At 35.5% G+C, this 25,527-nt stretch overlaps 2 protein-coding genes and 1 pseudogene across 4 annotated transcripts; all 3 read left to right on the top strand.

Annotated features, from left to right (window-relative positions):
* Window positions 1-9,169: 9,169 nt before the first annotated feature.
* Window positions 9,170-12,556, top strand: LOC143532133 (uncharacterized). 2 transcript variants are annotated; one of them, XM_077027265.1, is made up of 12 exons: window positions 9,170-9,329; window positions 9,476-9,589; window positions 9,677-9,737; window positions 9,842-9,918; window positions 10,476-10,525; window positions 10,739-10,821; window positions 11,549-11,619; window positions 11,686-11,830; window positions 11,972-11,985; window positions 12,022-12,135; window positions 12,210-12,308; window positions 12,401-12,556. In XM_077027265.1, the coding sequence occupies exons 1-12, from the start codon at window positions 9,291-9,293 to the stop codon at window positions 12,476-12,478; spliced, it is 945 nt and encodes a 314-aa protein (XP_076883380.1). In that variant the 5' UTR covers window positions 9,170-9,290; the 3' UTR covers window positions 12,479-12,556. The 2 variants fall into 2 exon arrangements, with proteins under 2 accessions (XP_076883380.1, XP_076883379.1); XM_077027264.1 differs by having other exon boundaries at window positions 11,972-12,135.
* Window positions 12,557-14,784: 2,228 nt separating this feature from the next.
* On the top strand, window positions 14,785-20,917 carry LOC143532150 (MICOS complex subunit MIC60, mitochondrial-like). The gene is made up of 12 exons (XM_077027279.1): window positions 14,785-14,892; window positions 15,004-15,067; window positions 15,161-15,754; window positions 15,825-15,929; window positions 16,729-16,875; window positions 16,986-17,063; window positions 17,450-17,542; window positions 17,627-17,746; window positions 17,825-17,902; window positions 18,509-18,688; window positions 19,426-19,527; window positions 20,606-20,917. The coding sequence occupies exons 1-12, from the start codon at window positions 14,882-14,884 to the stop codon at window positions 20,837-20,839; spliced, it is 1,806 nt and encodes a 601-aa protein (XP_076883394.1). The 5' UTR covers window positions 14,785-14,881; the 3' UTR covers window positions 20,840-20,917.
* Window positions 20,918-23,189: 2,272 nt separating this feature from the next.
* Window positions 23,190-24,825, top strand: LOC143532148 (photosynthetic NDH subunit of lumenal location 4, chloroplastic-like; annotated as a pseudogene). Its single transcript, XR_013135128.1, has 5 exons — window positions 23,190-23,609; window positions 23,719-23,811; window positions 23,869-23,929; window positions 24,010-24,079; window positions 24,505-24,825. The product of XR_013135128.1 is annotated as a photosynthetic NDH subunit of lumenal location 4, chloroplastic-like (transcript).
* Window positions 24,826-25,527: the final 702 nt, after the last annotated feature.

Raw genomic sequence — 25,527 nt, forward strand, 5'->3', positions numbered from 1 at the left:
AATATACGAGCAAACGAGTATTGGAGATTGACGATTCATGTATCACCATGACTTTTCAATCCTCAATATAAAACATACAAGAAAATGAGTATTGGAGGTTGACAATTCATGTATCACCATGACTTTTCAAGTCTCCAACCTCAGAACATAATCGTAAATGGAAATTGAAAATCAACTATTCATGTATCACCATGACTTTTCGGATTTTCAACCCCAACAAACGAATATGTAAGTAAAATCAATAAAAATCGAAATTCAACAAAAGTCGAAATATCGCGGAATAAAATCATATACTGCGCAAGCGCGAGCATATTCATAAATAACGAGTAATTAACAATAAGCGCGCAAACATGAGATTTCTCTCATGCGCGAGAAGGGACTCTTAGGTATTCTAGGCCGTTACGTCTAACCACCTATCCTAAAGTCAACGAGCTCTGATACCAATCTGTAACACCCCGACCAAAGGCGGATTATACATCGGGGCGCCACATATTGCTTCATTACTCGCGACACTATTGGTGTCAATATTTATTAATACACATTTTATCGCGCACGCGCAGCGGGGAAAATAAAGAACATAAATCAAACATAAATCAATATATCATAAATTATAACATTCAAACAACATTAACTTGTCTTGATACATTTTAATTCTAGGTCCAAAAGTAAAAACGTCCTACGTGTCCACAAGCTCCAAAACAGCTACTGCAAACCTGAACATGTGTTAAAATAAACGTCAAACACTTGCGTGTTGGTGAGAAATCAAGTTTAATAGATAATCATAGATAATCACAGTAAATCTGCGCGCAACACGTGTATGTCTAGAGTTTAACAAGGGTGTAATCAGATTGTGATCAAGCCTAAGATAGTTCACAGATCATAGTTCAATCCATGCTCCCAATTGAGCATAAAAACGAGAAAACATCTGTGCAAGTGTAAACAAAGAAAACCGTAAACGATAGGTCTCCCGTGTTCAACTAATGGTACCAACGGAACTGCGGAATAGGCCGAACAAAGCGGTTAATGATACACACATACAAATAAACAGCCAAGTAAACGTCCTCAACACATGGGATACTGCGCGACTAAAGTTCATAAACAAGTTTAAGACTCAAGTTTTGTATGAACACATGAACATCCCAAAGCATTTAAAATAAAAAGGGATTAGATACGAGATAACTCACATGATAAACGATGCGGTGATAGATAAAGCAAGAACCAACTTTAAACAAGCACAAGTTAACCTATAAATAAGATTATTGTTTTAATGATTTGTTTTAAGTCTTGATTATAAGTTAGCATAATTAATAAGTAAACTATTATATATAATATATATTACCGGAAAAGCAGGAAGAACAAGGAGGAAGACGGAGGCAGAGAGGAAGACGGCAGAGAGAGCAAGGAGCAAGAGAACAGGAGAGATTAAGTGTTTTGTGTGTGATGTGTTAGGAAAAATAATACTATTATTTATAGAGAAACCCTAGGGAACACAATCCTAGAAAAGGGGAAAAGATCTCAAAAAGCAAAAGATATCAAAAAGCATAAGAATCCAAAAGCAAAAGATATCAAAAGATATGGCAGCTGCAGGGGGCAAGATAAAGCTGACAGGGAACAGTAACAGGCATGGGCGGTTCAAATAAAGGTACTGGATAAAGCTTGGCAAAAGCAGATCTCAAAAGATAATGTCAGTCACTTTTTCTACCAACCAATGGGGGTTGGTACGCATGCTGCGCCGAAAGTAACTATTCAGACATAAAGCAGATTAGGTCAACAGCTCAAAAGATAAGACAACACAAAAGCAAACGGCTAGATTTAAACAGGATACAAGGGTTAAGCGCGGGAAGGCTGAGTGCGCGAGCGCGAAGGCTGGCACAACAATCCTTAGCGCACTGCGGGAAGAATCACAAATCCTTAGCGTGCTGCGTGAAGAACAAGAATTCTAAGCGCATCGCGGGAAGAACATACATTCTTAGCGCATTGCGGGAAGAACATGCATTCTTAGCGCGCTGCGAGAAGAGTTCTCTTCACGCATCGCAGGAACAAGATGTCTTCACGCAGGCTTCCATGTAAGGAGTCTGGCGCGTGGAGCTGCAGACATCCTTAGGCGGAAAGAACCAAAGGACAAGAGGGAAGAGAAGGCGGAAAGAGAGAAGGAAGAGGGAGGGGACGGCGGAAAGAAAGAGGGAGAAAGAGGCGGGCAGGAAATATATATTATTATTAAAAATAAAATACAAGTATAAATATTAAATAATAAAAGAGAGATCGGGTCAGAGAAACGGGTACCTGGGTCGGGTCGGATCGGGGCAGATGTCACACTTAAAACCTAAGGTCGAGTAAATACTCGATATCTCGATAAATAAAAGAAATTATAACAAAGAAAGGAAAAGAAAGAAATTAAGAATATTTATATGTGTGTATATAAATATGTGTAATACTTTGTTATATAATATATATATATATTATTTAAGTAATAATGAGTATTCTTAAATAATAAAGAAAATAAAGATATACGTTTCTTAAAGAAGAAGAAACGTAGGGTTTTATAAATAAGATATCTATAGGTTATTTTATAAAGAAAAATATTTTAAACTAAAGGTTTAAAAAGAAAAGAAAAGAGATTACTTTATAAACTAAAGGTTTTAAAGTAAATCGAGGTGGCGATAATAAAACTAAGACTAAAGGTCTTAAGCCGGATTGTATATCCGACTAACAAAAAGTTATACTCGTACTATTGTTGCGAGATAGCAAGGGAAAGACCCTCGGACGGTGTTTGAAACCGATCCCAAAGTGAAAAGGTGAATACGCCCCAACTTTTACGAACTTGTTTTCAAACGAGTCAATTTGTTATATGAAAAACTTTACATGAGATCAAGTGTCTCTAAAAACGTTATAAATAAGAGTAAAAGCCTAGCCCTCAGGCTGTAGTATACGTTTGTCTGGATCCTTACATATGTGGTAAAATGCGGTGGGCACATTGCACCACTCTTGGTCACGACCTCCAGCCACGATGGGCCGAACCTAAGTACGTTCGAGTGAGACTGACCATGTGTATATTTATGGTACCTAAGTATGTCGAAACGCTGCGGTGTTTTGCTGGGGTGACCTAGTGTAGAGACTCAAGTTTATAATGATGTTGTTTTAGCTTGATTATTCCTAAGCCACGATGGGCCGGACCTAAGTTATGTCTCGAGGGGTAATCAAGTGAAAGAAAATATTTTTAGCGTTAGCATATTCACCAGTATTCATTGCTGACGTATTTTCTAACATTTTGCAGGTAATCAAGAATAGGGCTTGAAGAACGAAGTGCTCATGAATCCGATGGATCGGATATTTTGTTAACTTTAATATTAATGAATGGTGGTTTTGTAAACTTATAAACAACTAAATTTAAATGAGACTTTTGTCTCATCTTTTGTAATGTAAATATTTACAACTTAAAACCACATGTTTTATAAAGTCTTCCGCATAAACCCGTAACTCTGATTTATTTACAAATGTGGTACCAACTAATGGTCACACTCCTAGGCCTTAGATGGGGGCGTGACAGGTTGGTATCAGAGCCATCGATCTTAGCGAATTGGGTATTAAAAAGATAATACCCAAGCTTCGATCCAAGCATTGGAAAATATTTTACTTGTTTATTTGAATAGGGATATGATTGGCTGGTAGCTCTTTCTTTCCCTATCTTCAATCTAAACCACCTAATTTAGACGTCATTCGAGAGTATTATGATCATGTAGCAAAAAGAGCAAGAGAATACTACAAATTCCCAAAAGACATCATGGGTGAAGATTATTATGAGGCTTTCTTCAACCGAGACCAACACATTGAGCGACCCAAGCCAATATACTTCCCTGGAACCGAACATTGTCCAATTAACTTACCTGATACAAAGAAGAGATCCCCCAAGACACTCAAGCTACCATCCCTCAAGCTTACCTATATATCAACCATCTGAAGTACAAATGTATTATCGTTCTGAAATTCCCACCTACCAACCAATGCGTGAACGATCTTCGGATATTGCACGTACTTTCAGGTTGTAATTCTATGTATAATGTAAGTATGATAGGTATGCTTATATGTATGAAAGTTATAAAGTTAATAAAAGAAGGTTAATGTATGGTTGTATGGTAACGAAGAGGGAACCGAACCCTAATAATATTCGAGGAAAGGTGTGGTTGTATGGTAACGAAGAGGGAACCGAACCCTACTAATATTCGAGAACTAGGGAACCGAACCCTAGTAATATTCGAGGAAAGAGGGTACCGAGCCCTAATAATACTCGAGGAAGGAGGGTGTCGAGCCCTAATAATACTCGAGGAAGGAGGGTACCGAGCCCTAATAATACTCGAGGAATGAGGGTACCGAGCCCTAATAATACTCAAGGAATGTAGGGCGTAATGTTCTTTATAACGTAAGATATGAATGTAAATAGGTATGATTGAAAGTATGAAAGTATAAATGAAAGAATGATTGAAAGTATGAAAGTATGAATGTATTGTATGTTGTATGATTAACTAGAACTCACTCAGCGTATCTGACTTTTAGTATGGACGTAGGTGAGTAGGATGATGCAGCTCGATTGAGGTGAACACGTGGCATTGAATAAGAGGCTGACATCGGAATACCCAAGACGTTTATTAGTTATGTTTTAAAGACAGTACGTTTAATTAAGACAAGTTAGGGATTAATATGTATGTTTTATTGAAAGTTTTTATATTCCGCGTATGTTTTATTTAACTCTGATAAATAGAACTATATTGATGAGTAAATCCAACGCCCAAATGTGAGGCACCGGTAACGAGGCCTTACATTACGAGCAAAGAGTAATATGTTGTTTAAATTTTAGCATTGTAGGTTTTAAAGTTTTTTTGTTTTTTTTTGTTTTCTAGGATACTCGAAACCCGATTAACCCAACCCGAAAAAACTCGAACCTGAATTACCCGAACCCGAAAAACCCGTGAGAGTTTTGGGTTGGGTTTCGGGTCAAGATTTAAAACTTTGAAACCCGAAAAACCCAAAACCCGAAAAACGAACCCGAAGAACACCCCTAGCTAAATGGGTTGTTTATCTTAAACAAAGTCAGTCAGATAAAGATTTATGGGATTACGTTATCCCTATTTAAGATAGAAAATAAAAGCAACTCAGACCGAGTACACATGTGTCTGGATCCAAACATAATTAATCTAGTCTATCAGTCAAGGCTATGTGACCGCAGACTAGAGATCATAATAAAAAGTTCTCCAATGGGCGTCAGTTCCCCGAGAACCGTAATTGTGTGTGTATGGCAAGTGGTACAAATCCTATAAATAAAAGACGTTTCTGCTGAGGGTGTTCCAGAAAACTATCTTGTCAGTCAAAAAAAGATTTATAAAATGTTTTTACAGTCAACGATTCACCAGCATATCGCTGACGTATTTCCCCCCTATTTCAGAAAATAAAAGTTAGTACATGTAGTAAGTAATTATAGCCATCCAAGAAGATAGATGTTCGCCAGGTAGAGATGACTCAGTTTTTAATTATTAAACAATACAATATGATTTGTAAAATCAAACGAGGTTTATAAATTAAACACTCGGGTATTTATTATTCGAGAAGCTTTTCAATTAAATTAAGATTTTATTATAAAAACAAAAGTTTCAAATTATATATAATTATGTATTATTATAAAATAAAGACTTCCGCTAAAACTCTAATATATTTACAAAACATGTACCAACTATTGGTCACACGCCTATGCCCTAAATCGAGGTGTGACAAGTAATGACAATGGGATTATGATGTGTTAATGATATGCACTATGTGAATGTGCGAGTATGTTTGTGCTGCTTATGACTGCACATGTTAGTCTGGATAGTGTGTCAATAAATGTGTATATGCATCGGGGTAGGGGTTGTGGATTTTGGGTGTCGGGTCGGTAAATGGTTTGTTGTCGGGTGTTCAAGCAGTGACGGATCCAGAAGGTTTTGTCAGTTGGGGTCCTGGGGGAAAATTATTGTCAGACAAGATGAATTGGTCAAAAGTATCAGTCAAAATAAGTCTCGTTATTAGGGTTCGGGTATAAACAATTCATTTGTTTACTTTATGAGATGCCAAATTATTCATACTTGTCACCTAATGATATGATGGATTTACAACATTTCTTATCAAACTTAAACGTGTATAAATTTTTTATTATCACAACAATACACCACAAACATGAAAACATAAAAAAAAACTTACAAACAAAGGTAAACAGCAAACACTTGTAAACCACAAATGTAATATAAAAAAATACAGTTATGAACAAAAGAAATTAGAAAATAAAGAACATGATCAAGTATTCTGATAACATTATGACAACATCATATATTATTTGCTTAATGTAATTTATATATTATTCTAACATGGAATGTTAAATTACTGTGTTGTTTAAATCTCAAATCAATAAAAGGTCTATTTTGCCTTTTTAATTGAACAAAAATAAGGTTGTTTTAAACATGTATTTAATTTGGAGAAAATTCCAATTTGCCTCCCTGAAATATATCGTCGGGACACGGAATAGCCACTGAAAACGAAATTGTGCATTTTGGACGTCTGTGATATTTAGGCGGGTTTTTTTTCCTCCTTCCGTTAGTTAAACTACAGTTGATTGTTAATGATGAAGGGTAAACTTGTCATTGTACATAATAATAATAATAATAATAATAATAAATTCAGTTTTCAATCTTCATCATCTGTAGATCATCATCATTTCCAGTCTTCATCCAATCCCAAATCTTCATTCACCCTTATCTTTATTTACCCTTCATTCACCCTTATCTTCATTCACCCTTATCTGTCAAACCCTCATTCACCCTTATATTTAACACTTTAAACCCATCTTATTCAACCCCAAATGATCCAGATATGCTGAACCAAAACCCTTATTCAACTGTCTAATTCAGATCAGAAACCCACAAGGTACGATCCGTCAATGTTATTAATCTCACCTGATTCTCGAAATACCCATTTCGAATTTGTATAGTTTTTGTTCACTGAATGTCTTAGGGTTTAAGTTTTTGATCGATTGAATCCACGTACCCATATGGATTGAAGCTACAACCGGCACCAACGTATCATCCGTTAGAGACGTATTGGGACACGGCCGCCGTCACCTAGGGCTGCTCATGCGGATGCTGCTGTTGGAACCATGGCTGCACCCGTTTCCCCCGTCGCCGGTGGTAAAAGATTCCGGCCGTTTCCCCCCTCGCCGGTGGTAAAAGATTCCGCCGGAGTGATTGCAAATGGTACTTTGATTCCGATCTTGTTAGGGTTCTAGGGTTTGTAAGAGTTTTAATAACGATCGGCTTCTAATCAGTCGGATAAGTTGAGTGTGTAAAGAGATTAAGAAGATGATAAAGATATGGAGATGATGGAGATAGGGAGATGATGATGATGATGATGAAGTGATGAATATATATTTCATATTGTATAGGTGTAACAAACATTAGTTCAGTTCAAACGGTAGGTTTTCTTTGTTGTTAAACCAAAGGTCGGGGGTTCGAACCCCGGCCTCTACACGATTTTGAAAGATAAGTTTTAGATATAATTATAGGCTCAGGGATAGAATGGTTATTTCAACCTTTTTTGGTCAGTCAACTAACGGGAATGACACAGACTGACCCGCCCAAATATCACAGAGACACAGACGTCCAAAATGCAATTTCGTTTTCAGTGGCTATTCCGTGTGCCGACGATATATTCCAGGGAGGCAAATTGGAATTTTCTCTTTAATCTATAAATAACCATGTGTTTTCATGACCACATGTTTTCATATGAAAATTTGTTTTCCCAATGCAATTTCATATTGTCCATCCATTTCTTAATAGCTTTAATGACTTCCTTGCAAACAAAATACCACTCAACCTCTTTTATGTCTTCTCTCTTTATTAGTTTCCTTGTCATATAAGGTGCCTCCTAAATATTTGAGAAGGGGTCTGCTAAAAGAAATCAAAAATTTTCTACTGCTGAGACGAATCTCAGTGGGGTCTATACCCCCCCCACCCTTGAACAACACTTAAATCCCCCTATGTGTTCAAGTAACAGTGGTCTATCTTTGAACATTGATGTGTTGTAAATGAAAAGAAAGACTTTATGATAAACGAATGTTAACGGGATCAACGGAATATGTAACTAAATTGTCTTTTAAAAGAGACCGATAGAACTCACTAAACGTAGCTGACTTTTGCATGTATGTTAGGTATGTGTAGGCCTGAGATTGGATATCGGGAGGTTCTTAACATTGTGTGGGGGATCCCATGGGCGTGGCATGTTATTTGTTTTAAATATATATAAAAGTGTTCCGTATTTTAATAACGATCGACAAATTGTTGTAATGTATTTTTGTTGTAATTGTTTGATAAAATAACCTTATTTTAACGTATTGAACAGGGTGACGATATCCCGTTATAGGGTGCTCGGTTTGGGGTCTTACGCTTAATGATTTCACTAAAGCATAACTAATACCTTGATAGCTTAGGGTATCGGGTAATTGGTCGTATAGAATTAATGCATAGGCTAGACATTCGGAAACTCGTCTAAAGAAAATTGATCGTCTCGTCGAAACATTGAAAGGGATCAGAAACATATCATCGAACGTCGGGAATGGTGTGTCGGTAACGTGGAACGCAAGCCGAGGTAGAGTTTAGTGTTGGGATGTTTTCAATGTTGTGTCTTAACTCAATATAGCTTGCCTCATTCGAAAGGTTCGGAAATGGATCGTCGAACGTCGAGAATGGAGTGTCGGAAACGTGGAACACAAACCGAGGTAGAAATAGTGATGGGATGTTCTAAATGATCTATCTCAACTCGGTATTTTTAGCCCCCTTATACCACCATTGGCGGACCACGGGAAATACAGACGGTCCGCTAGGCCGTCCAAAATACTACATCATAGGACACATGTCAGATTCTTTTTAACACCAGATGCATGCATCATGGTTTGCACCATAGGCTTATGTGAGTTGTATCAATTTCTTTTTCTTTTGTATCTTTACATTCTTTTTTACTTTATCTCAATACTTTTACATATTTTACAATCTAATCTCTATACATTTCACTTTCAACTTTGATATTCTATACTTATATTTTTCTAAAATTTTACTACACCTTAAATTTTACGAGTTCACATGCGGCAATAGTTATTATTTTCTGAGTTAGGGTTTTATGTATATTTGCGGATAAGTGAAGTAAGCCAGTTTTCATTGTGTTTCAGTCTTCCTTCGTCCTCAAGATTGCTTTGCGGCTTCCATCAATCGATCGGAGATATGGGGGTTTCCAAAGCTCAACTTCTCGAACGCTTACAGGTTTCACTCTTTCCTTTATTAGATTCACACTCGTCGTATCATTGATTGGTTAATTTGATTGCTGATGTATGCAATTCAATCCGAAAACAATTATTAAATTAGGGTTCTAACATCTAACTACAATATTTACTGTTGGAATCCAACAGGCTCAACAGATACAGTTTTCACAGTATGATCATCCAGTAGTTATGACTGTTGAAGAACAGGCTAAGCATGTTGGGCACATCAAAGCTGGATTGAGTAAAAACTTATTCCTAAAGGTTTAATAATTTTTACTTACCTTTTTGTTATTGATAATTGATTAAATCAAATGCAGTAATCTTTATGTTTTTTTGTTTCACATTTAGGATAAGAAGCACCGCCTTTATATCGTGTCGGCTTTAGCGGACACTAAGGTCGATTTAAAAGGTTAGTTTCTTCTCTAAATGTCTGTAACATGCTCTACCATTTTATCAATATGTTTGTTTTTCATGATGTTTATAACATTTGATTGTGGCTTTGAAGCTGAGCAGTTTTATCGCAAAGGCTCGGTCTTGGAAAAGGAGGTTTGAGAATGGCACCTGAAGAAGCCGTTACAGAAATACTTGAAGTTATTATTATAGTTATCAAATACGTTAGGCGCATAGGCCTCGCCTGAGGCCTAGGCGCAAAAAAGCTAGGGCCCAGGAAAAAATAAGCACACTTAAATAAAAAATAAAAAATATGTTGTGTGTATAAAAATTAATACTCTTCTTAAAGTAAAATAAAAAGCTATATTATAACATTTAGTATCATCTAATTAGTCCCAAAAGCTCTAAAATTGTCAAGATTCAAATGTAATTCCAAAACTTGAATAACAAAATGTATCAATATAACGATTTTGACTTCTCCAGGATCTAAGCTTCAATAGCACTCCTTGCGTTTCTTTCGCTCGGCTTTTATGTTCTCATGTTCTTGGCATAGACAATGCCGAAGCGCTCGCCTAGGAACTAGAAGCGCATTTATTGAGCCTCACTTGAAAAATGGGCCTAGGCGCAAGAAGCGAGGGCTTTTAATAACTATGGTTATTATATGCATTTATGCCTCATTTTATATTGATTATTAGTATTTGTATATGTGCTTTTAGTTTATGTTACAATATTTGCACTTGCTATAATATTTTTTCAGGTTCCTTTAGGATCTGTTACTCCATTTGCACTTGTGAACGAATCAGCTCGGTATGCATGTTTATTGCATTATTTTATTCTGTTAAATTTGACCATTTTATAAATGAGAGAATTTTATATATGCTCTTACGAACTTAATTAGTTGAAATATCAGAGAGAATTTGATAGGTTACAAATAAGGATATACATGAAATTCCCTCTCTTCAATCTTCATCTCTGTATTATCATAAAAGTTGCGTTAACTTGTTTATTTTATATTTCCAGGAATGTTTCATTGTTGTTAGACCAGGGTTTTAAAACCCATGAGTGCTGCTTTTTTCACCCGCTCTCAAATGATACCACAATCTGTAAGTATATTTACGCTTTAAAAGTATATTACAATCATTTAAGTTTTATACTTTTGGATTAGTTTCGTATATACTCTTACAAACTTGAAAATTTTCATATACATCAACCAAAACTAATAATTATCATACATATATACACTCAACCAAAACAAATAATTATCCTGCATACCCAACTTTAATGATTTTTTACTTACTGTTCTAGCCCTTTTCATTATATTTGTTTTAACCCTTTTTTTATTTGGATTTGATCCACATTGATGATAAGCAAGCGGAGCGAACATCGTCTCTCTTTTGTCTCTCATTGGCAGATAATCGAACTAAAATCTAATAATCGAACCAGCTAGAATTGAATGATAAGTAATCTAAATTCTAATATTTTGAGAAACTGTTGTTTATGGGTAAAATAAGTTAAGTTAAAAATGAGGGAAAAAAAGTTTAAGCTAAAAATGGGTAAATAAAGTGATCTGAAGTTAAAGATGGGCATATATGGAATTTTAAAGTTTTTGAAAAATAAGGGTAAAATGGTTATTTAATAACATGTTTTTAATGAATTGGGTATATTTGATATTTAAACTACTTGTTAGGGCGTATATGTGTCTTTTGTTTTGTATATATGATAATTCTCAAGTACGTAGACGTATATATGATATTTTCCAAGTTTATAGGGGTATATATGAAATTACGTCCTTACTTTTTAACTGTGTTCTGTTGATGTTTTTGGTTGAAGCCCTTAACATACAGGATCTGTATACGTTTGTTAAATCATTAGGAAGAATCGTCGCGTATGTTGATCTTGAGGTAACAATATCTTTATTATTTTAATTTTACTAATTAGTTTCTGATTGTGGGTCATTGTTTTTGTAGGCTAATCCAACTGTTGGGAAAGATCAACCGCCAGATTTAGCTAATTTAGTTCCATCTGACATCTCGAGTGTGCAGAATGTTGTTGAGAAAACAGCTAATTTGAAGATTGATGGGGATGTAAACAGCAAACCAGTTGCTGTTATAGGTATAATAGGGTGCAAATGTTAGGGTTTAGACGAGCCGAATCTAGAACTTGACAGATGACACTAAAAACAACATTTGTATTTTAGTTGTGATTTACCCGAGGATTTTACTATTTTTTTAATTAAGTTTTGACTTAATGTAGCCAAAGCATCAAAGGTTTCCAGTGATCAACAGAAGGAGAAACCGGGCAAGGTTTCCAGTGGTCAATCGAAGGAGAAACTGGTCAACACTGCAAACTCTTTTGCTGACCCTGAAAAGTTTATTGAAGAGATATTAAAGAAAGTAACTGATATTGTTGTTGACGAGGTTAGTTGTTGGACTTTTGTTTGAACTAAACTCTGTTTTGTGTTTTTGATATCTGAAATATTATTATTATTCAGGTCAAAGTGGAAAATATTAAGCAACGTGGAGACCAACTTGGTGTTGTTGTATCAAACAGTATAAAGAAAAATCTTACCCTTGAGTTGAAAAATCTAGCTGTGAGTATTTCATCGTTAATCTATCAGTTTTTTTGTAAAATTTTCAAGAACATTTTTCTAACATAATTGAAACACTTGATGATTTGTTTCAGACCACGTTTAAAAACACGGCTTACACTGAAGGCTTTGGTGCTGGTAGGGAAAGTATAACATTGCTCTTGAAACGGTGATACAACAGTGATCGAGTGATTTTTATTTTTTTTCATTAAATGTTTCGAGGATGGATTTGAATGTGTTGGGACTGTATTTTGTTTTTTCAACACATCAGTAGTGCAAACAGGATGGTTATTCTATGACTGAGAAAGTTTGGTTTATTTGGTGAGTTATTTACTTTGAAAAAAAAATTTTGGTGAGTCCTTTGTATAATCGTATGATGGGTTGAATACCTACAATGAGTCATCAATTCTTGGCAGATCAACACAACACCATTGACAGGTCATACGGGTTGTACTACTTTTTCGTCAAGTTACACGGGTCAATAATACGGGTCAAGGTCTTATATGGCCTGAATGAAAGGGTGACAATGTCTATATGCCCTGTATAAGGTGTTACACGAGTTATTATACGGTCTGGTATAATTTTATTGCAACTGACTGGTGTGACGACAATGTGTAGTGTCGGAAGTCATATAATTTGTATGATGTAAGAATTTAAATCGTAAGAGTCGTATGATATCATAGACGTGACAGTTCTTACAACCCGATTTTTCATGTTTTTCTAATCAACATGAATATCAGTATCATACCTTGTCACCATTTGTTACTTTATTGGCAGTGGGAAGTTCTTCATAGCTTGTTGTTCCTCATAAGTCAATGTGAGCAGTAAGTTAAACTTCCTCATTGGTAAGTGTTTCTATAAAATAAATAGGAAACACTAATTAACCTATCATTCCTTTTAGAAAAAGAAAAAGGTTCATATTTATTTAGATTTCAGAGTATATCATTTTTTTGAGCAACTTTTATTAAAAACACAACATACCCGCTAATAAACAACTAGCAAGGCCGAAACATACAAAGGAACAACAAACAAAATTAAGCATCGTCCTCCAACCATTTTCTCCAATCTATTCCAAACTTTCTCGATCGAGCCTTCAACCAAAGGAAGCTAAGAAATTTAATTTGACCCACAATCTTCTGCACATCCACCATTCTCTTGTTCCTTACTTGCCAAATACACCAACAAGTAACCAATAAAATTGATTGAAAGATTCTTTCTAATGTTCGAAATGGGGATGAACTTGTGTAACTCAAAATTCCCTTTAATAAAAAGACAAAAATTGGTGGAGTTTTACACTAGCTGCTAATATGTTGCCAAATTAAGCATGCCACAATACAAGTGAATAAGTGTTCGCTGATTTCCAAAACATAGTGTTGGGTCAGATGTTTAACCTGTTTTCTTAAGCAGGTCGATTCAAACACAACCTATATAGTAATCCGAATATGAATCGTTTAATAAAATGGGTTAACCTATTAACTCACTTAAAGATTTTTTAAAAAAGGTTTTTATGTGTATTTTTTAACCGGCACTTAATCTATCCTATTAACTAACACCGCTAAACTGTAAAGTGCAGAATTTGAACTCTTGCCATTTTGGTGAGTGAAATACGCATTACCACCTGAATGTCGTGTGGGGACTTATTTTAGATGTTCGAGAGCATTATTTAATAGTGTGAAAATTATTAAAACTTTAATATATTGGTTTTTAGTTTTCTCTCTAAGCCTCAATTTTGAGAGTGATATTAACATTTTGTAATAAAAAAACTCTTTTATCGCCTCCTGGTTTCTAAACGAATTTTGAATTATTCATTAGTTGTAGCTATTTATCACTCTTTCGATACTCTTGAGCTAAAAATATAAATCTAAAATTTTGTTTATTCATAACTAAAGATAACGAAACAAAAACAATTAATATAACATCAACCACAAAAACAAAGTGAAGATGATTGATTATTTCAATTGTTACTAAGTCATCAGATATCACTTGTATTCGTATTCATAATTCGTAAATAAACATTAAAACGCTATCATAGCACTTACTTTCTTTTTTATGTAACTTGAAATTTTCTTGTTATTTTAATGATTCTATTTGATGATGAAACTTAGGCTCTAGCTCGGGCTGTTCACGAGTCGAGTCTGAGTCGAGCCATAGTGGATTCGAGCTCGGGCTCGAAACTAAACGGGGCAACTCAACTAAGGCTCTAGCTTGATTTTGAAGTTATACGAGATTAAGATCGAGTTAACAAGCCGAGCCATGATCGAGTCGAGCCTAGGTCGATTTTGGCTCAGTTACAAAAATGAAGCTAACTCAGCTCAGGATGTTTCAAATCAAGTTTTTTAGCTTGTTTTATTCGAGCTTTTATCGAGCGAGCCACGAGCCCGAGCTTGGAGCCTCGACCTTTTTGAAACTATTTAAAATTATAATCGAACCCTTAAAACAAAAAAAAATATAAAAAATGCTCAAATTTTTATAAAATTTGCAGATTCCATAAACAATGATAATAAGAAAAGTGAATCCGGATGCCCTAAATCGCTCTCAGTTCGTCTCTCCATTTTCAATAACGTGAATCCATCGACATGCTGCGAAGGTACATACAAATCAAATATGCATCTTCATTACTTCAATTTCATTATTATTATTATCAACCTTCATAATCATACCTAGGGTTTACATGATCAATTTGCTTCTTATTTTGAAGGTCTATACTGCAACTATCTTCTCGTCGATCAATTGGACGACTTTCACCACGGATTACTACACAGGCATGTTCTATAGTCTATACTCATCTTAATTGATTAAATGCAGATTGTTCTACACTTGTTATTAATTAATAATCATTGATACATTTGTAGCAGATACCTTGGTATCTTTCTTCTAGGAAGGAATATTCTGTTGCATCTCAGCCGAACTCGACTGGCAAACCGTCCGATTCCTGGACGAATGTCTCCAAAGTTTTCATTGGAACTGTAGCCCTAGGTGCTGCTTCTGTTATAGCAGCTTACCAGACTGGTTACTTAGATAATAAACATATCACTAAAGAACCAGATAATAGTAATAGTAATATTAATATTAATACACAGCCTGTTCCGGTTGTTCACGAAGAACCACAAAACAGTGAAACTGCAGAACAAGTTGATGATGTTCAAAATGTTCAAGAGTCTGAGGTAACGAGTCTGACTGTTGACCATGGTGAAGAAAGCGTTAAGATTGATCGGCCTGAGATAAAGGAATTGCCGAATGAGACATCGGATGCGGTTTCCGACAATAATATTTCAACTTCTGATGATGCGGGTGTTGATTCAGTAGCACCGGTTCAAGAGGATTTTAGTACAAAACACCAAGATGTGAAGAGTTCTACAGAGCAACATGAGGTTGTTGATCCGGTTATTGAAGAAAGTGTGATGAAGTCGGAGCCGCCTCAGCAGCTAGATAGTACAGATATGCCACAGGTGCTTCTTCTTTATTTTGTTTAATTTCGTTTGCAGCTAGTTTTTATGTTCATTTTGTTTTTATATGAAGGGTGATGTGAGCAATGATTCCAATGAGCCGAATTCCCTTCTTGATGAATACCTTGTAAGAGATCAGGTGGAACAAAATGCTGCAGCATCTTCGTATCTGGATAAGGTTAGATACTTAGATGCCAAATAGAGGTGTAAACGAGCTAATCCGATCCTGAGCTTGTTTAAGCTCGAGCTCAACTCGTTTAACTTACAATAGCTCAAGGTCGGCTCGTTTAACTTATGAGAGTTTTACGAGAGCTCAAGCTTGGCTTGTTTAAGTTATGAGAGCTCGGCTCGCTTAACTTATGACTTAAGAGAGCTCGGCTCATCATTTAACTTACGAGAGCTCAAGCTTGGCTTGTTTAACTTACGGGAGCTCTGCTCGTTTAACTTATGATAGCTTGGCTTGTTTAACTTACGAGAGCTCGAGCTTGGCTCATTAAGTTTTGAGAGCTCTAGCTTGGCTAGTTTAACTTACGAGTCGTGAGAATGAGAGGTTTTTCAAGCTCAAGCTCGCCCCGTTATTTATTAGTATATTTATATGCATTTATACTTTCATAAATTTTTATAAAAATTTTATAAATTTTATTATACTTTTATAAATATTTTTTAGTATAACATAAAATTTGCTATTTAGTTATTTTCATTATAGTTTTATGTTTAATGACTGTTATTTTGTAAATAATACTCAACACAAACATAAATACTGTGCTTGTTTAGGCTCGCGAGCCTACTCAAGCTCAATAAGTGAAGCTCAGGCTCGGGCTCGTGTTAAGCAATCCTTGTAAGCCTCAAGCTCGTTTAAGCTCAGCTTGATTCGAGCTTATAGCGAGTCTATCTCGAGTTCACTTGTTTACACTTTACACAGTAATACCACATAATTTATAGAAAGAATAACTAACTGCCTGTGATGTGAAATGAAGGAAGTAGCCGCGGCTCTTAAAGGTAATGATGACGTGTCAAAGAACGGAACATTAATTTTGGATCTGTTGGAGGCCATTCACACAGCTGAAAAAAGACAGGCGGATTTAGATGCGCGTGTCTTTTCTGAAGAAAAGAGGTTATTGAAGGCAAGATTATTTACCACTTAATTGTTTGCTTTGTCTACACCTATTATTATTATTATTATTATTATTATTCAATTTGATTACCTGCTTAACTTTTGACTAAAATATTTCAGGAGAAATATGAAAAGGAACTAAAAGATGCCAGAGCCCGGGAACTTATGTATGCTGAAAGAGAGACTATTTTGGATAAGGTTTTGTACATTTTGTTTAGATGGGTCGATTTTGGGCTAATACCGAACCAAAAACCGCTAAGTCAGTTTTTAGGTTGGTTAAAACTGTAAGGTTTTGTTTTTTTTGGTTTTTGGTTTTGATTTGGTTTTACCATTTGTCTTGGAAATTTTGGACTGATAAAAAAATGGCCCAAAATAATGATTTGAGCCAAAATCTTTTTGTTAATTAATGATTAATTGATTATTATACATATGGTCTAAAATGTTTAGGTTACACTACATATTAAAATCCATATATTTGGTTCGGTTCGTTTTTTCGGTTTTCTTTACGTGCAATACCGATAGCAAACCAAACCAAGAGTTATGTTTTGGTTCGGTCCTTATGAAAACATAAAACCTATTTGTAGGAGTTACATAAAGAAAAGCTGAAAGCGGCTGCTGCTATCAAATCACTTCAAGAAAAGTTAGAAGAGGAGTTCAGATCGGAGATTGAAAGAAAGGTGGTTGACCACTATTTGACCATATTTCAACAATTTTGTAATCTAAATAGCAGTTATAGAGTTTGTTAATCTTGAAATTTTCAGGAGGCTGAAACAGAAATGGAATTAAGTAAGTTGAAGGATTTGACAAAAGCTGAATTGCTTGCAGCAATTGCGAAGGAGAAGGCATCTCAAATTGAAAAACTGGAGGAAGCAAATCTCAATGTATGACATAATCATTTGAAGTTGGGTTAGTTGTGTTTTTGAGGAAACTAATCGCAGTATGTTTGGTGTACTATGTAGATAAATGCTTTATGCATGGCATTCTATGCTCGATCTGAAGAGGCTCGCCAAAGCCATTCTGTCCACAAGCTTGCATTGGTTTGTTTGTTCACCTTTTATATAATTTGCTCTATGAAAGTTTTTAGTTAGGATTTAAATTTGTTCTATTGATATGTTCCATCCGGTTACCCATTTTCTTGGAGTTTCCAAACTCAGGCTCTATTCTAAACGAGACAGCTAACTAGCGAGCCGCGAGCCGGTCAGACTTTGGCTTGTTTGCAGACCGTACCAGCTCTGCTCTGCTCGTTTACCGATTGTGCCGGCTCGAGCTCTGCCCGTTTGATTTCGAACCGACCTTGGCTTGAGCTTGACTTGTTTAAGGACTATGCAGGCTCAGCTCTGCTCGTTTACCGATTGTGCCGGCTCGGGCTTGGCTTATTTACAAACGAGCTGATTTTGAACGCGCCACGAGCTTTTAGAACAACTCTAGTTTTGATTGAACCGCAACAAAGGCGTAGGCAAATAATGTCACATAATGTTTACTATTAGGTCTTTTTAAAAGGGTGGTTTTCTTGGCTCTAATAAATGGGTAGCAGTGAAATATTGTGTTTTAAGTATATTTACTGTTAACAATGCATGCTTCGCATAATTTGTAGTTATTTTGGTGTGTAATAATTTAAGTAAATTATCATTTTCTTTTTGCAGGGTGCTCTTGCACTTGAAGATGCTTTGTCTAAAGGACTACCTATACAAAAAGAAGTAGAAGCCCTTAAAACTTACACGGATGGAGTTGATAAAGACTCACTATTAGGTTTGGTCATGGAATCTCTTCCAGAAGAGACACTCGAAAAAGGCACCGATACCATATTACAGTTAAATCACAAGGTAAAACTTTCTTTTATTTAAAAGCAGTTGCCTTAAATATTTATTTTAATGTAATAATTAAACATGTATAATGGACAAGCTAAAAGTGATTATCATACATTTTTTGATTTGGTTGCCATCTTGAGTGATTTTTTTTTGGTGAGAATATATTTTTATTTTGATAATTGACTTACTTGCTCATAGATATATATTACCAGTTTTTATTTTAGTATCTGCCAAATATTATTCTACTACATAGTTTTTGAAAAAAAAAGAACTAATGAATCAACCCAAACTGTTGTCCGATATGGCAATTTTAAATTCTTATCATACACACAATACAAAGACTATTTGCCTTCAGCGCACACATCGGCCGAGGTATCTGCAAGTTGGATGTGGTTGTAATTTTAAACCTATAAAATAGTAAGAGAATATATGTTTTCTTCAGTTTTAGTTTGCTTTAATATGCCAGACATGTATGAACTTAGATTATTTTAATCGCTGAATGCATCCACTTTTTTTATTATTTTTGTTTATTTTATATGCTTATAAACTGAAAATGCAATTATCTTTTTACATTGATCCTTGGAAACAAGTTTGACGCAATGCAGGAATGGTACAATAATATTTTTTGATATCTCAGAAGTAAAATTTTGCAATATTCACGCACCTAGCTTTAGATGTCTTGTAAAGCTATCAGAGGTTATGGACTTATGGTTATACTTTATAATTATGTTCTGTCTACTGTCTAATCCCAGTTTGACGGCTTGAAAGGGACTCTGCAACATTACAGTCTAATGCCTCCAGGTGGCGGTGGCATTTTGGCGCATTCATTGGCCTACATTGCATCAGTACTAAAGGTGCGTACACATTTGTGACTTATATATTGTTGAGGTAATAAGTTTCAGAATATGGCAAAATATCTTTTTGAACTATTCAAATTTTATATTATAAGCTCTTTAAAAGATTAAGTTTTTGTTCATCGTATTTAATTCTAGTAATAATATTATAGATTAATTATAATCAGTTAATCACTTTTGCTGCGCCAGGAAAATCATAATAAATATCACTCCATCAAAACACAAACTAATTGTTACTGTTTTTATTGTTGGGTCCCGACGTCCCGTGAGTTTACTATTAACCTGGTACTCATGGCCAACATAAAAACTGATTATTACTGTATTACATTTAGGGGTGTCAATCGTGCCGGGTTGACGGGTTGATGGGTTTCGGGTTAGCGTGTTGAGATTCTTCAACCCTAACCCAACCCATATTTTTATTCGTGTCGGGTCGTGTCGACCCATATAAATTCGTGTCGTTTTCTGGTTGTGTTTCAGGTTAACCAATTTTACGTTCATATATGAATGTGAGTAATATCTATTGATTAGTAATAAACTAAACAATTAATTACTCTTATTCATATAAAACTTGTTAATAATTTTTGATAAATCTAATAGTCTTTGTGTATTTATCTCTCATTCTCAATTAACAAACTTAGGTTCACATATTTAGCTCAAGATAAGAACAAAGGAATGAAATAACCAGAGAATATACAGTTAGAACTAATAAAATTAAATTATTAGAAGTAAAAGTATATAAAAGTAGTGTAAAAACAATATATTTTACTTTTAAAAGTTAATTGATATATGAAAAATTAACAAACTAAGTATTTAACTTTAAAATTTAAAACATCTTCTCTGTAAAATATAAATATTAACTTCTCTAAAATTGTTAAACGGGTTAACAGGTCAACCCACTTTTTAACAGGTCGGGTTTCGGGTTGACCTGTTTTTTAAACGTGTCGGGTTAGGGTTGAACTGTTTAAGAAAATGGGTCGTGTCAAACGACCCAAAACCTATATTTTTTCGTGTCGGGTTTCGGGTCGTGTCAGGAATTGACACCCCTAATTACATTATCTAATCATGATTCAAGTTTCAGGTGAAGGAAGGTGACAGTTCAGGTGACGGGATCGAGTCAGTTATAAACCGAGTGGAAAAGATGTTAGCCGATGGGAAACTTTTGGAAGCTGCAGAGACGCTTGAAAACGGTCTAAAAGGTAGCCAGGCAGCAGAGGTTGTGGGTGATTGGGTACGACAAGCAAGGAATCGGGCAATCACGGAGCAAGCCCTAACTCTTCTTCAATCTTATGCTACATCTGTGAGTCACCCTTAAATCGCACTCCTTCTCGGTTAAAGAATAAAACAAGAAATTGGACTTTGAAGTTGACCAATGTTCTTGTCGTGTTCGTAAGTTGACCAAAGTTCTTGTGGTGTTCGTGAGTTGACACCGTTTTTGTTTGGTTGGTTGAATGCCAATAGACTTCATTTTTACAACTGATGTTTGGCGAAAGTTGATATTATACTGGCTTGTACTTGTAGTGAGAGACGTACAGATTGATATCTTATGGTTGATATATATTTTTGTCAAGCCGTCCTATTATAAAGGCGATACTCATTTGGACCAGACTAAAAATAAACACTACAAACATGTTATCCAGATTACAGTGACGTGTTAAATGGGTTTTTGAGCTGTATAACATGGAGAAGTTGGCCATATGGGTCGTGTGAGGGACAAATTATACAACATATGATGTATTGACTGAGAAAGAAATTACTGATTCGATCACTGACAAAGTCATGATTTCTGTGATGTGACAGATGCATAGTTGAACATTAGTATAAATCAAGTAAAATATAGTAAGCAATTTGGGAATCGTGTAGGCATCTATAAATGACAAAAGGTAAGACGGCAAGCTTTCTTGCAGTAATCGGAAAACATTTTGTCATCTACAATGATAATAAATATATAAACTGCCACTTACTATCTAATAGAGAAAGAGAAGAAAAATGTGTTTTAATTTTCCTCGAATATTTCTTAATAAAAGCAAAAAGAAGTTTCAGAAAAATGAAGACGACGATGATGAAGAAACGGAAAATAGAGGTCTATTAGCAAAAGAGGTTGAACGATGGAATAAAGATCAAGAGAAGGTTAAGAACCCTGTCAATCGAATCATATAACATATTTATTTTCATGTAATTGATAATGCAGTCTTGTTATTGTATTGTTTTGATCTTGTTTAATTAGATAAGCAACTTTTTATACTTTAGTTCCCCTTAAAATGTCCTGAAAGAAGTGTTTTAAAGAGTGTTTGGTATGCAGAGATGAGTTTGTGTGATTATGATATGAGTTAGGATAGAAAAGCTTATTACTAATGCAACACATGATTTCTTTTAATTCTACCATCTTCATTCATCACCACATGATTACAATGATGAATTTTAATATGAAATACGGCGATGCTAATGCTTTAAATCCTATGTGTGTTTAATATATGAACAGGGGGAAGTTAACGTACAAATTAAATGAACGTAGTAACTGTGTAAATCAAGTAGTGTAATTATGTAATTACACTATGCTGTAATTACACTACACTATAATTACACTATATTGTATATATAATCACACTATTTGATTCTTACAGTTAGCAAGTTAATTTAATTTATATTTGATCCAAACCCTATACAAGTAAACTATAATTATATATATGTATACCCTCTTTCGACTTTTTACCTAGAATGATTAAATTGCAACTATTATTTTTCAAGTTTGAGATTTAAACCGAAGTAAGCAAATTCTTTCTTTTAGAACGGCGGATTTCTTTTGTGTTTAGGTCATCATACTTATCAAATTTGAGAGTCCCGTTGTTCCACTCTGACCAGACTATTAAACGGTTCCATCATGGCTTCAGAATTTACGACTTTCCTTCGGCTGCCAATTTACGACTTTCCTTCGGCCGCCAATTAACGACTTTCCAGCAGAACTCTCTGACGTAACATGCGGTGAAAATGCGGGTAGGTTCGTGATTCAAACTAACAAGCTTTTCACAAGGCTAAACTCAAATCCTTCATTGCTATAATCCATCAAACCAAAATACCACAAGTAAAAAATCAAATATGAATCTCCATTAAACACCCCTTGGGGAGGCTTTTAAAATTGTTTTTTTGTTTATTTGCTTTTTGAAAAGCAAAAGCACTTTTAAAAAGCTCTATTATAAGCTTTTGGAATTGCTTTATCAAACACATTTTGCTTTTTAAAAAATAAATATCAAATAAGTTTTAAAAGCTCACACAAACACCCTCTAAGACCATCCGTACTCCAAGCTTTATAATGGCGTTATGGTGTATAACGCCGGGGGCACACCGCCCGCCCCCGGCCCCTGGCATTATGGCATTTTTTTTGTGCGTTTTGTATATAACGTGGGTGGAAGGAAAAAAAATAATAAAGTTGAGACATTATGGAGGTTTTATGACTACACTCTATCTTTGTATAAAACCATAACTCTGACTAGACGTCACGTGTTGCATAATGACTGGAGATGAGACTTTATGACTACTCATTATGTGGATTTAGAAAAGCAAATAACAATCAAAGCCGTTGAAAATTATCTTATTTAAATAATAAAAAAATAAAAAAAACCCATCCATCCATCCATCCATCCATCCATCCATCCATCGCGGGAATATTGTGTCTAGCATCCACAAGCTCTGGATAACAAACTCAAACCCACTCATCTCCAAAAATGGCCATCTTTACACTCACCACACCTTCACCTTCACCATCTCCATCTCTCCGCCACGGCCACCACCGCCACTTGACCGCTTTCGCTTCACATTCAAATTCCAATTCCAATTCCAATTCCAATTCCAATTCTAATTTAAAATCCAATAAGAAGAATGGATTGGTGGGCGTGGGTGTTGGATTGCTGGCTGCAGCTTCCATGCTACTTTCATCCCCTCTTGATCCCGCCAATGCCACCCGAATCGAATACTACGCCACTGTTGCTGAACCCCCCTGCGACCTCCAGTTTGCTCCTTCTGGCCTCTGTTACTGCGATCTTGCCGTTGGTTTCGGTCAAGAAGCTCCCTATTCTACACTAATCAATGTCAGTTACATTTACACATCTTGCTTTGTGTTAATTAATGATACCACAATATGTATCTATATATATATATATCATTGTAAAACAATGTGACTTAATTCCCTTATTACAGATTCACTATACTGCAAGGTTTGCTGACGGTATAGTTTTCGACAGCAGTTACAAGCGCGGTAGACCTCTCACTATGCGGATAGGTGTCGGAAAGGTAACCTTCCCTTTCATATATATATTTTTTAATCATAAAACGATGTCTGTTGTCTAGGTAATCAAGGGTCTAGATCAAGGGATCTTTGGAGGAGAGGGTGTTCCACCCATGCATGTTGGTAAAAATATAACTACACAATAATATTCATCTTCCTGTTCCGGTTTTTTGTTATAATCCACTCATTGTTTGTGCGCGCAGGTGGAAGACGTAAGCTTCAAATTCCTCCGGAAGCTAGCATATGGACCTGAACCTGCTGGTTGCTTTTCTGGTATTTATTTGGATGTTCTTTTGTTTCTGATACTGAATGTATACTCAGTATCAAATAAATAAGGGGTTAGTTAAATGTACCCTTGTTGGGTAAACGTAAGGTGGCCGAGCCCCGATATTTTTCATATGGTGTCAGTATTTTTTAGTGCTTGAATTTCTAATAACATGATATTAGAAATTTTCATTCGGAACAGGTCGAGTCACATAGTATAAGACAATTTATGATATCATGTTAATAAGAGTACATATTGGTAAAAGATATGGGCCTATTTTAAAAAAGTAATTGAGCTTCTTTGATTGGTTAAACTTGAACAATAACCTTTTTTTTTAAAAATAACTTATTTGGTGAAATTGTAGTTTCTTTTTATGTTTTTCTATTTATGAAGTGTAGTTGTGCTAAATATGTTTAATGCATTGTTCTTGTAGGTGACTGCAATATACCAGCAAATGCAACACTCCTCTATGACATTAACTTTGTGAATATCTACTCGGGTAATCGAGAGTTACCTGCTGTAAAATGATTAAGAAGGTATGAACCAGGCTGATGCATAGCAAGTGAGTTTTGATTGCGCATAATATGTATAGATATACGGTCCCATTGTTTGTATATGCATCCTTGGAAAACACCAAATGTATCATCACAAGAGTTTCTTATTTGATTTGTGCAGTTTTAAGCTATTTGTTTTGGGATCCAATGAGAAACCTTAAATGATTTAGTCAAAACAAAACTGATCTAATGGGATTGAAAGAGTCAAATGCGTTGAAAGTTGGCATCCGTATACGATTGTGTATATGATATGATATTGTAAATCGTTTTATTAAAACAAACCAGAAACAGCTTTGGAAACTGGGCTGGTTTTGGACCCGGACTTACTCATAGGGTTGAAACCGGTTAAACCTGAACCTAATCGTATATAATCTTGTTTTAAAACCAAAGTGATCCTTTTTCGAGTATAAACTGGTTTCAACCGAAACTTGAGCCAAACCACGATGTTGACTGCGTTTGACAAAACCCGAACGGATTTCAACACAAACCTGTTTGAACACAGAAACCGATTTGTGCAACTCTATATTCCTCTGCTTAAGCTCAGTCAGTGGGGGGTGAGCGGCCGCCTACGTGGCTCGCGAACACCGCTACACCCCTCAGGTGGTTGGGGGCGCGGTGGTCCGGCGTGGCTGTGGCCGCGGGGCGCAAGAGAGAGAGAGAGAGAGAGGAGTGTGTGTATGTTGGGTTTTTTTTTTTTGAGAGAGAGGAGTGTGTGTATGTTTTGGGAGGAAGAAGCCCCGGATCGTGGTGGTGGTGTGATCTGTGGTGGTGGTGGTGGTCCGGTGATCGGTGGTGGTGGTCCGGTGATCGATGGTGGTGGTGTGATCTGTGTGTATGTTTCAGTGAAGTTGAGGAAGAAGAATATTAATACTAATATTAAAATTAATATTTAAAATAAATGG

Source organism: Bidens hawaiensis, unplaced genomic scaffold (genome assembly GCF_021521415.1).
Source record: "Bidens hawaiensis isolate Kalapana, Puna unplaced genomic scaffold, B.hawaiensis_p1.1 tig00009361_1, whole genome shotgun sequence".
Classification (NCBI taxonomy): Eukaryota; Viridiplantae; Streptophyta; class Magnoliopsida; order Asterales; family Asteraceae; genus Bidens; species Bidens hawaiensis.

Bases quoted from the DNA above. Each gene is read 5' to 3' on its own strand.
- LOC143532133 (XM_077027264.1), top strand. From the start codon at position 9,291: ATGGGGGTTTCCAAAGCTCAACTTCTCGAACGCTTACAG. The intron at 11,831-11,971 runs GTATAATAGGGT...GACTTAATGTAG, and splicing joins CAAACCAGTTGCTGTTATAG to CCAAAGCATCAAAGGTTTCC. The intron at 12,309-12,400 runs GTGAGTATTTCA...GATTTGTTTCAG, and splicing joins TTGAGTTGAAAAATCTAGCT to ACCACGTTTAAAAACACGGC.
- LOC143532150 (XM_077027279.1), top strand. The intron at 17,747-17,824 runs GTATGACATAAT...TGTACTATGTAG, and splicing joins TGGAGGAAGCAAATCTCAAT to ATAAATGCTTTATGCATGGC. The intron at 19,528-20,605 runs GTGCGTACACAT...TTCAAGTTTCAG, and splicing joins ACATTGCATCAGTACTAAAG to GTGAAGGAAGGTGACAGTTC.